General features: G+C 41.0%; 1 protein-coding gene across 7 annotated transcripts in view; it reads right to left on the bottom strand.

The window, feature by feature from the left end:
- MICAL2 (microtubule associated monooxygenase, calponin and LIM domain containing 2) overlaps positions 1-12,480 on the bottom strand; it is a 213,511-nt gene that overhangs the window by 42,753 nt on the left and 158,278 nt on the right. For all 7 annotated transcript variants that reach the window (XM_077321819.1, XM_077321821.1, XM_077321822.1 and 4 more), the window contains 2 exons: positions 976-1,159; positions 101-273 (listed from right to left, as the gene is read on the bottom strand). In XM_077321819.1, the coding sequence (XP_077177934.1) occupies positions 101-273; positions 976-1,159 (357 nt within the window). The remainder of the gene's footprint in view (positions 1-100; positions 274-975; positions 1,160-12,480) is intronic.

Genomic DNA, 12,480 nt, shown 5'->3' with positions numbered 1-12,480 from the left:
CCTACTCAGTAGTGTCAAGCTAAGTACAACAAGATAGACTAAATGCTCAGCACCTTGTAATAACAACAGAGAGAACCATTTGCTACTTGAATTCTCTTACTATTTGCAGGCTTGGAATTTTCATGGCATTCCCCTTTTCGGACCAAACTTGTGTTCAAGGGGAGAAGCCTCGGGGAAGCTGGGGTGTGACTCCTGGGCTCAGGTGGTGGCAGCAGCCTTTTGTTGAACTCAGAACTGGATGAATCACCATAAAAATCAGATTCTGTTTCTGAGCTACACATCAAAGAATGAAGAAACCACAGGAATTAAGCCAGTCCAGCAAATTGCACAAAACAGCTAACAATATTTCCAGCTGCACTTCTTTGAGATGATATGCATTAATACTTTGTGTGAGCAGCTGTTAACTGCAATTTAAATATGCCTCAATTTAAGAATACCAGTTATTATTACACTGAATTCTTCTTGGAAGCCTGAGATGTCTAAATGTTGACCAAAATCTGTTTGTTTTTTTTCTTCAGTGATAGCTTCACTTGAGGAGGTTTTCTACTAGCATGATTTCCCTCCCTGGTGCATTATAGTTATACTGAAAGTAGATAATTTTGCATCAACTATTTATTGGGGGGGGGGGAAAGCATTAAAAGGTCTTAATGGAAATGCTGCTTTGATGCCTTTTCCCTCCCTGCTTCCAGGTTGAGTGCACAAGGAGTAGATATAAAACTTCACTGGGTTCTTGAAGCCTGTGAATGCAAGTTTCACATGGCCTCAGAGACCATCATTAAAATATGTCATTATTTAAAATATTGATCCCAGTTGGCTATTGGTGCACTTTGGCTAGCATGCTGTAGTGGTTAAGAGCAGCAGCTTCCCCCCTATTGCCTCTTGTGTTTAGTTAATGGAGGGAACTGGAGGAAAAACTCTGTAGCTGTAAACTTGCTGACTATCTTCTATTACCAAACTACAAGAATCCCACAATACCTGCTTCCATCACTGGTTACCATAACCCGGACAGCCAAAAGGTTGTATTCAGTCAACTCTTCTTCTGGGATAATCCTTACAGAGGCCCACTCTGAGGACACACCTTTGCCTCTTAAGTCAATTTTAGCGACATTCTTGCATTTCTTTGGAGAAGATGATTCACTTGTTGGATGATAGCAGCAGTCTAGAGAAAGGAAATGAAAAGAAGCCTCAGTGTATCACAGTATAATAATGTCATGTATTTTATTCAGGGATGCTTCAAATGTTGCACAGAAACTGGGGAAGAGACAGTGTATGCTATTTGCACTTCCTCTATCTGTACTTCCTCTGTTATCTGACTATAGATATTAACCTGCCTCTTCAGAGTGAAAAAAAGTGATTCTCTGCATGCTGTGGATGCCTAATGTCTTTGAGAATGAGTTTATAAACAAGGAAGCAGTTTGAATCACTTATCCTTTTAGTGTTGCTCAAGAGAGTTTGTGGGGCAGAGGTCTGTTAACATGAAAACTCTGAACTGTAACCTGGGTTCATAAAGTCTGATGCTAATCTAGTCTGTGAAGAATGTTAGCTATGTCTTTGGTGCAGTGTTTCCAGTTGTGTGCTTTTCTTTAATAAACATCCATGTAAGAGGCAAAGCCAGTTGCCATAGTGTTTCTATATTTATTTATATGTTTGTGGCACTTCTTCTCAAGACTGCCTGAGACTTTTAGGATACTGTTTTTAGTTTACAGAAAACTTTGTTCCAGTTCATTTTTTCTCTCCTGAAGATACAGCCTTCCACACTCCACAGAACATTGCCACATATTCACAAGGCCAAAGCAAAATTATGAGAAGAATGTGAAGGTTATTATGTGTACAAGCAAAACCCCTGACCATCCAAAATGGCAAATGTGAGCCTGACAACCAAATTCATGATCTTAAAGTGGTGGGACCACTACAGCCATTCTGTATTTCATTTATAAAGGACTTTTTAAATATTAGTGTTCAGAATGTTCTAACACCATTCCTGGTTATTTACTCAAAGATTTTTTAAAAGTGGATTGTATGAAGATGAGGCTGAAAATCATTTGCTTATACATTTATGGATTTCCAAAACCCACCGAACAAGTTAGAATTGAGTGAAAATGGCTAGTGTGTTAAAAGGTAGCCAGGAGAACAAACCATTAGGCACAGTTTAATGCCTTCAATTCACTGCAGAGGTTCACATTAGTGCATGTGGTCTTAATTACTTATGTAGTTGTTCCATGGAAGATAAACAGCATTAAAGAGCAGGAGACAAAGTGTAACAGGCAAAGGGCTGCACATCAGAGATTATGACACAGCTTCAATGTCTGCCTGTGGGATAGTTTTGACCAGCTGTTCCATGCCTATAATTATCACAGTTTCCCCTTGCATTCTCAGACTGCCATCCTAAGCATCCTTTGGCCTGAACACAAAAGGCAGGCTTTGAAAAAGCTCTCCAACTGGCAAAGAAACATAGCACAGGGCTACGTATGTAGCCATCATCTAGGTCTAAGCTGGAAATCTGACAATGGCTTGCACTTCGATCATTCTCTCTCCTTCTTGCTACCAGTTTTCATTAAATGATGGGGTATGATCGCAACAAGCTGTGGTATGGTTACCCTGTCCTTAATACCAGTGACCTCACACTGCCTCTTTGTTACAAACACAGAAAATCTCAGCAGGTCACAGACAAAAAAAAAACACACCTCAGAGGATTTTGAAGCTTTCTCCCCCCCACCCTTCCCCAAATCAGAAGAAAGGGTTCATTTTGTTCACTTTTCAGAAACAGGTTACAACTGAAAGATGACAAAAAAATCAATTCTCAGTGGCAGAAGTAATTTTCAAGAAAACTATAATCTTCTGTTACAACCCAATTAAGCAGCCTCACTCACAGACTCAGAGCAATAAGGAGAGAGAGTTCAGTCCAGAAACAGTAAGGTGCACTGTAATCAATGGGATTCAAGGGTCACCTACGCATTCCCATTGATTTCAGTCAACCTTTGGTACAGTATTCTCTTCAGCCCATGTGAATAGGCCGCAAACACTACAGGATTATGCCTCTGATCCCCATTGCTAGTCCTAGCTATAGTTCCATAGATATATTGGGATTGGAAAATACATGTACTAAGCACTTGAAAACATCAAAACCTTTCATTAACATTAAAATAAATAGTCAGAGAATCTCTATTACAGAATTAGGGTAACTGAAGTGTGGACACCTGCATCAAAGAATTTCCTCTATTACCCAATTGCTGGAATTGGACTTCTTGTGACTTATTTGGCTACATGTGAAATAGAAAAGGACACTAATAATTTCATTTTCTCAAAGAAGGTCCATTGCTGTCAGCTATTTATAGTCAATATGGTGGTATGGAAAGGAGACATACAAGAGCTAGGACAACAACATTGGGCTGGACCAACATCACATTTCTGCTAAGTGAAGAATCTCCATTTAGAGAAAGGAAGTCATTGGGCCCACTCCAATCCAATCCTCGTACTCTGCTCTTGAGACACTTTTCCTGTATCTTCTCATAGGTGATGTAACGCAAGGCATATTCAGCCACGGAACAGTGCTGGCACAATGGGGGGGGGGATTAGAGCTTTGAGCTAGTGGTGACAGGTTAGAAAGAATCAGCAGGATTTGCTCCAAAGCCCATGAGCTGATTCACAACATAGCAGAAAATAACAATCTGGAAAATGTCTACAGCAACACTTTAAAATCTACACTATTGTTTTTGTCAAAATCCACATTTTATCATCATTCCTCACAAGGCTCACTGAGTCTAGGGATAACTCCTCTCTCACTCACATACATACAAGAAGGAATATGAGTACCCCTGTTGAACTTGTGCATTCTTATTTGTTTATTTAATTCAATTTATAGTCCACCTTCCTCCTTGGACTCAAGGTGGATCACATGATAATGCCCCAAAAAACCCAATAAAACCCCATTAAAACCCTAAAAGTATAAAAGTCACAAACACAAGATGGTAGAAGGAAAAATCCTCCAGCCTCTCCACAACTGCCCACAAAGGGGTTTGTCAGATGGAATGATGTAGCCTGAGGGGAGCCATTGATCTTAACATAACTGACATCAACTGAAGACCTAGCAGAAGAGCTCTGTTTTACAGGCCCTGCAGAACTTTGGCAGCTCCATCAGCTCTCCCAGGAGCTCATTCCACCAGGTTGGAGCCAGGGACCACTAACAGATTAGTATCTGCAGAACGAAGACAAGCGGTCCCTCAGATCTTGGGGAACATGAGGCTACCAATTTGGAACTTGCCACTTGGATAAAAAATCCTAGATACAGCACTACATGTGGTCACTGCTCTAGTACAGACTTGAAACCAGACCTTTATTGCCTTTGTCATAAAGCATCTCAGAACTGAGATAAATACCATAAATGAATAACAGAGATGGAATCCACACAGCTGTAAACTCCTTAGTCCTAACAAGACAGAAGTTGGGTTTCTAAGAATTTTTTTTCCTTTACAAAGGACAATGTGATTATCAAAAACAGAGTAAATTACATATAATGCTTCCAGGAAAAAGATTACATTAGATTGCAGAACAATTAAGAATGTCTCAGAGTCCATCAGGAAAAGTGCTCAGAAAAGTACCAGGATGTACTGATTGCACTTATAGATTGCTCAGTATTAAGGTATCTAAATGACAGAAAACAAAATCCAGCCATATCAAATATATATTTCCACAAGCCCCCCCTTTATAAGAAATAAATTTATAAGAAATATATATAAGAAATATATAAATAAATTTCCACAAGCCCCCCCCTTTATAAGAAAGAAAGAAAGAAAGAAAGAAAGAAAGAAAGAAAGAAAGAAAGAAAGAAAGAAAGAAAGAAAGAAAGAAAGAAAGAAAGAAAGAAAGAAAGAAAGAAAGAAGCATACCTTTGCTTAAAGCAGTATGTACTGATATAGGGATGTGGTAGGATGCAGCTGGGGATGTGGTATATGGTGAATGGTATGCCGAGAAAACCAAACAGCTGAATGGGGGAAGCCTTGCAGAAGAAAAGAGATTCTACACTTGTAACTTAGAAGCCAGGCACATGTCTAAGAAAAGGACCATTTTCGCACGGAGGCAGACAGCGTGTACCACCTCTTGCTTGCAAATGCACGATAGTAAACCACAAGTTTGCACACTTCCTGGTGGGAGACCCCTCCCGTGTTATCCTGCCATCTCTTCATGGCTTTTTGCCTCTTGATGAGGCAGTGGAGAATCTGGAAGTATGAACAATTCACAAGTTTCCCCCTGCTCCTCAAACACAAGTCACCAGTCCCTTCACAGTGGTTGTTTTGGGGACTCAAACTTCCATCTCCCAAGTCCCGAAATTAATTTTAAAAAATAGACTTCTGCATTGCTACTGGGACATGCCACAACAGTAAAACATTTAAAAAAACGTACACTTTTGCATTGCTACAGGATCACACCACAACAATAAAACATTTCTTTAGACCTCTTTTTGGGATCCTTTGCATAATGAGCTCTGTGTCTGGGTAGACTTTTGATAGACTGGCCACAGTAATTGGACCCTGTGTTCACAATAAAGAATTAAAATAAAGAGCCTGGATGCTAAGCTACTAGGGAGAGGGCTGCTTCATCACACACACCCCTCTTTCCCCATTCATACCCCACCACCAGAAAAAACAAAAAGGAATGTGTTTTAGATTAGGTTTCTGCCCAATCCCAGTATTTCTGCGCACAGTGAAGAAAACATGACAATAGATTTTATTTGAACTGTGGGCACATTGCTTTGCAGTCCTGTTGCAACACGGACTGCGCCATAAAAAAAAATCCAATTCAAAAATTGAGAGGGGAGGGCGGGTGCAAGGGCGCGCAAAATGCTGAAGAGATCATCACCCCTGTTTGCACCTCATTGAAGAGGTGCACCTCACAAGAAAGGGGAAGCGGATTCTACCACTTTCCCTCATTGCGTGGCAAACAGGATGAAAACTCGCGACACCCACTGGAGAGCTACGGGTTGCTGCTGATGTCATGAGGAAGCAGCATTAAGACCCACAAACAATGAGGCTGGGTGGGGGCAAATTTCTCATGCAGAAATGGTCAAGATTTCAAGGAGCACCATTCTGCCCCGTTTCTGCTCTTTTGTCCTTTTGCAAGAAAGTCTCTTACTTCTTAAATGCATCCTGTGACAAGTACATCCCTTCAGACAATGGAGGAATGAAGAAAAATAATCTGGTCACAGCCAGGAGAGGGTGGCAGTATCAGCATTAGTTAGTTCTTTTCAATTACATGTAGATTTTAAAATCTCTAACAGCCAAGTGTTTATGTCAAAATTGATGCTTCCATGTTAGATACAAGAATGGAGTTATATGCTTCAGGATCAGAAACAATTGTTCTTTAATGCTGAGACAAAACATTGACAACTGTACACTTTTGATACATTGGTAACCAACACAAAATATTTCTAACGTGCCTTGATGGCGTTCCCACTTTTTCATGTTGCTAATAAACAAACTTTGTTTGCTCATTTAACAGACTGAAAGGAACAGTAGTACATCCACTAAGCATTAATCACAGGAAGATCTTACCATGTCTGGACTGAACTGAAGAAAAAACAGGCAGAAGCATATACTGTGTTTTCTCAAGCTAAGTCAATATTTTACTTTGCTGGAGCACATTTAAATTGGTGAATTGGACCTTCAACAGGCATCCTCATGGCAGCAGCAGCAAACAGCATCGACATGGGAGGATGACATCCATGCACACCCACACATCATTTATGCACTACGTGCTGCCCCTTCTTTGTCATGCCAAGCAAAAAAATCAGACATGACAGTGATTTTACCAGCTTTCCCCATAGCCTGGAAACCTCCACTTTCCTTCCAAGTCATTCTATAACACTATATCCTGCCTTGGCAGGGGAAGAGAAAAAATATGTGAGATAAAGGGGAGAAGGATAATGTGCCACAGAAAGGTGACCTGTGCCATTCTGAAAATGGTTAGCTCCAAGCCCTTCCCATAGTTGTTGCTGAGGAAGCATTCACACAGCCTCTCCCTCCTCATCCATCAAGCAAGTTCCCCTTTGACCCAGAAGAGAACATTTTCATTTGTTATTTTTCATCTGATTTAAAGGGGAAAGATCTAGGAATGCTACAAATCACGAGCACAGCACAATGAGGACATTTCCCTTTAATGTGAGGCTCCTTGCTTACTATGTGGGGGGAAATTCCCAAGTGGAAGCAGCCTAGGTCACTTTAGAAGTACTGCAGAATGCTGCCTTTGTACACTTTCTTCAGAATCACCACTAAAATGAACGAAGGATGCATAATAGTAACCTTTATCAAGATTATCAGATTTCAAGGCTGTTTCTAAATTATGATTACTGAAGTGTGTAAGGAAGTCATGATTCTTTGGGTCACTGTTACAAAGTAACCATATTTTTTGTTCATATGATTGACCAGTTTATGCATAAAGCAGGCATGTAGGTGTGTGTTTTTGAATAAGTTGTGGATAACTAGAGCCAATATTCTGTCTCTTACCCATTTGAACTCCCCTTTCTCTATCATCACAGGTCAAATACATAAACACAAGCAGACATCTTGATTGGGCTTTAATCCTTTAGGTAGAGAGAGTGTATTTTTAAAAAAAATAATTATAGAAAACATTCTGAATATGCTTGTGAGAAGTTTTCTTTATTAAATCTATTCTCCAGTGCTGCCATAGTCTCTGATGCTCACCCTTTTCATAAAAGAAACCACATCAACTAGGAGAAGGATATGTTCTGTGTAGACTTTCAAAATGAAAATCCAGTAGCACTTTGAAGACCAGCAATATTTTCCAGAAGTATAATAAGTTTTTCTGAGTCAAAGCCCTATATAAGTTCCAACATCAGGAGGAGGTCCAAACTTGCTTCTCTTTTAATCTTCAGGAGCAATTTACTTCTTCTCATGATTAGCCCACTATATTCCAAGAATATTTTAGAGAGACAAGCTAGGTCAGGTTGTTCAGACAAGATACTTGAGTGATATACCAGGCAACAAAAACATTGCATTTGAATCCAGCCAGCTTTTTCACTCAACCACTGTTCCCATCCTCCATGTCTTTTTTTCTATGCAGCTTTTATGACACGCACCCCTTCCTGATAGCATTTTGGTAGTCAAAGAGAACCATTTCCTTCCTTTTTCAGTCACAGAAGAAGAGCTGGGTTAATGTAATCCATTCAGTTCTCATGGAGCTGAAACTGCAGAAATGTAACAGTGACAAGCAGTTGTTGAATTGTTGTAAACATTGTCTCTTGGCCAAGTCAAACAAATGTTTGAATCCTGCAAAAACTGGAATTCTTGTATTAGTTATCTGTGCTTTCACAATGTTGGAAATAAGCCAAATTAGTTATTGAACTGGGTATCGGCAATTACCTCTTAATCCAATTTTTGAAAAGAATTGAATGTTTTCAAGGGGAAAAAAATCATTTATGCTAAATTTTCAGTGTAACTTGTATTTCATAACTGTAGCAGATCAATCATAAATTATTTTACTTTCTGGATGGCCTAACTAGCTATGGGCATGACCAGGCTTATGGATTTAAGTTTGTGATGAATTTTGGCTGGTTTGTGCTTTGTGAATTCAGGTTTGTGGAAGGTCACTCAGCATAAAATTTCCATAAACTTTTAAGCTGTTGGTGGAGGGTTGTGCCAATTTGTGAGTGGAGAAACTTCCAGATTTGTTGTTGTTGTTGCTAGGTGCGAAGTCATGTCCGACCCATTGCGACCCCATGGACAATGATCCTCCAGGCCTTCCTGTCTTCTACCATTCCCTGGAGTCCATTTAAGTTTGCACCGACTGCTTCAGTGATTCCATAAAGCCACCTCATTCTCTGTCGTCCCCTTCTTCTTTTGCCCTCAATCGCTCCCAGCATTAGGCTGTTCTCCAGGGAGTCCTTCCTTCTCATGAGGTGGCCAAAGTATTTTAGTTTCATCTTCAGGATCTAGCCTTCTAAGGAGCAGCCAGGGCTGATCTGCTCTAGGACTGACCGGTTTGTTCACCTTGCAGTCCAAGGGACTCGCAAGAGTCTTCTCCAGCACCAGAGTTCAAAAGCCTCAATTCTTTGACGCTCGGCCTTCCTTACGGTCCAACTTTCACAGCCATACATTGCTACTGGGAAGACCTTAGCCTTGACTAAACGCACTTTTGTTGGCAGGGTGATGTCTTTGCTTTTTAGGATGCTGTCTAGATTTGCCATAGCTTTCCTCCCCAGGAGCAAGCGTCTTTTAATTTCTTTGCTGCAGTCCCCATTTGCAGTGATCTTGGAGCCCAGGAAAATAAAATCTGTCACTACTTCCATTTCTTCCCCATCTATTTGCCAGGAATTGAGAGGGCCGGATGCCATGATCTTCGTTTTCTTGATGTTGAGTTTCAAGCCAACTTTTGCACTCTCCTCCTTCACCCACATCAACAGGCTCTTTAGTTCCTCATCCACTTTCTGCCATTAGAGTGGTATCATCTGCATATTTGAGGTTGTTGATATTTCTCCCTGCAATCTTGATCCCAATTTGTGACTCACCTAACCCTGCCTTTCTCATGATGTGCTCCACATAGAAGTTATATAGGCAAGGAGACAGTATATAGCCTTGCCGAACTCCTTTCTCAATTTTGAACCAATTAGTGATTCCATGCCCGGTTCTCACTGTTGCTTCTTGACCTACATATAGGTTTCTCAAGAGAAAAATAAGATGCTCTGGTATTCATATCTCTTTAAGAACTTGCCACAATTTGTTGTGCTCCACACAATGGCCCATTATGCACGGAGTGGAAGGTCCGCATTTGGGGTGGAATGGCGGCGGCTAAAATCACCAATTATGCACGCTGCAGGCGGCAACCGGGCGCAGAGTCAACGTATGCCGCCAAAAAAGCTGCTTTAGTGAGATGCAGAAAGTGGAGCTTCCCGGGACCAGGGCACAACCAGAAGCGGCTCCGGAGTAGCCGTGTGCATAATCGGATACTCTGGGTTTTGCCGCCGTTGTGTTCCGTCCCGTGCCTAAGCAGTTTGCTTCGCTTCTTCCTCCTCCACGTTCTCCATGCCGCCGTTTCAGCGGCCATGCATAATAGGCCAATCAAAGGCTTTAGCATAGTCAATGAAGCAGAAGTAGATGTTTTTCTGGAACTCCCTAGCTTTCTCCATGATCCAGTGTATGTTGGCAATTTGATCTCTAGTTCCTCTGCCTCTTCGAAATCCTGCTTGTACTTCTGGAAGTTCTCGGTCCACATATTGCTGGAGCCTAGCTTGTAGGATTTTGAGCATAACTTTGCTAGCATGAGAAATGAGTGCAATAGTGCGGTAGTTTGAACATTCTTTGGCATTGCCCTTCTTTGGAATTGGAATGTAAACTGATCTTTTCCAATCCTGTGGCCATTATTGAGTTTTCCAAATTTCCTGGCATATTGAGTGTAGCACTTTTGCTGCATCGTCTTTTAAGATTTTGAATAGTTCAACTGGAATGCTGTCACCACTACTAGCTTTATTGTTGCTCAGACTAAGTACTAATGATTACATTGCATCTAGTGACTGAACAAAAGGGGTATGCTCAAGTACTGGGGCTTGGAGGCAGGATAACTACAACCCCCCCCCCCCATGCGTTTGGATGGTCACAGTTTGTTTTGAGGAATTTCCTTAAAATGTTCTTTTGTCCATATTTCCCTCTGAATCAGCAAAAGAAAGTGTAGTAAAATGGATAGTAAAGAATTAAGCAGGACCTGATATAGGGTGGATGAAAATGCTACTCCCTTTATTTGCTTTTCTTCCTTAGCTTTCTGCTCCTATGTTTCTAGAAGGTGGTCTGCAGTTCCTGTGAGTACATAGATAAAATGTCTTCTCCTCCCCATGAGGTTAGAAAACTAAGAAAGGAAGGATTTACCGCAACTTAATTCAAAAGCATCTCTCTTGTGCTGAAAAGTGAATCCTTTTTCATATCCGAAGAAGTGTGCATGCACACAAAACCTTGAATAAAATTGTGTTGGTCTTAAAGGTGCCCTTGGTTCATCCTAACTTTTGTTTGTTTTATGTTTCTTTGACCCAGCTTGTTCTACCACATGACTCTGTTAAAGGATGCAGTGTTTCCTAAGCATGTCTGCCAGTATGTTCAGTGGTGCTTATTGCCAAATTAGTCTGGGTATGGTTGTTGGTCTTAAAGTCTGTTCTGCTGCTTCAGAACAACATGGCTAGAGAGAAGAGAATGTTCCTACAAACATTCAGATTTGAAATGCTAGTGGTAGGTTGTGCTTAGTGTTTTGCAGAGCACAAGACAAAAATGGGTTTTCTTTTTAGTCAGGAAACACAGAAATCATTTGGTAGTGATCTGCATTCTTTTATGTACATTAGCTTGCTGGTCTATTTGTCAAATACTGTTCTTTAGGCGTACAAGAATAGCAGAAAAGTGTTTAGGTGTATATTCCATTTGCAAAACATTTTTTTGAAATACACAACTCTCGCTTGCATGTTGGATTATTTGGCAATAGTTTAATAACTCCTATATTTTCTCCTTAGAAAAGGGTCAGGTTCACAACACTAGGTGAATCAACAGTCACTCAATGTCAAATGCAGAGCAGCAGGAGAGTAGAAGTATAACTATGACAGTTCTGTACAGACACATCATGGGCTGCTATGTACTTTGTTCTACTCCCCCTCATTAAAAAATGTGCCCGCTGGTATCAACCAGCAATAGACCCAGCACAATCAAAATGAAGGCTTGGTCACTGCTGTATGTGGCTGCTTTTAAAACATCAGGAGCCCACAGAGGAACTCTTTCACATGTAGCAAAAGTTATTATGAAATCCCTTCTGTTTTCTGGTTCCTTGGGCTCAAGAACATGACAGGATGGATTCAGGATGGATAAGAGTTCATAATAAACTCTAGCCAGAAACGTTTAATTTACCCTGGAGGACGTAGGCATGCTGTGAAGTTAGAAGGTGCTAATCCTTGAGTGGCACTTCACAAGCCAAAAGCTGTAGTGTAATCATGGTCAGTGTGTTTGCCAATTTGCCAGATGGCTTATTCCAAAAATATCCACTCTTCAGAGCAACAGCCAATTGGAACTAAACATTGCAAATATACTAGCCAGTAATGTTATCCCTTATTTCACAATAGCTTAGTGAAAGGAAATAATCAATTTACCCTGTAGTTCTTCTAGCCCTTTAGTATTTCCAGTTGTACTGGAAACCAAGAAAGTTGGCCACCAAAGCAAAATATAAGATACAGATGAGACCAAAATGAGCCTAGTACTATACATTCTACTCGGTGTCCAATGTAGTAGTAATTTACAAAACTGTAGATCAGCCTTTCTCAACTTTTTTACCATTCTTCAGGCTTCAAGACACCCCAGAATAGGCTTGTGCGATTCGGCCGCTTCGGGTGCAGCCTCCGGGTGCAGCCAGCGCTGCGTCGCGGGGGGGGGGGGAGAGGGTGGTGCCAGCAGTGGCGTGACAGCGGGCGCAACCACGCAGGTGTGGAATTCTGTGCCTGCATGG

The sequence above is a fragment of the Paroedura picta genome, chromosome 2 (assembly GCF_049243985.1).
Source record: "Paroedura picta isolate Pp20150507F chromosome 2, Ppicta_v3.0, whole genome shotgun sequence".
Taxonomy (NCBI): Eukaryota; Metazoa; Chordata; class Lepidosauria; order Squamata; family Gekkonidae; genus Paroedura; species Paroedura picta.
The sequence above is the reverse complement of the archived record's forward strand: the minus strand, read 5'-3'. Positions and strand labels throughout refer to the sequence as shown.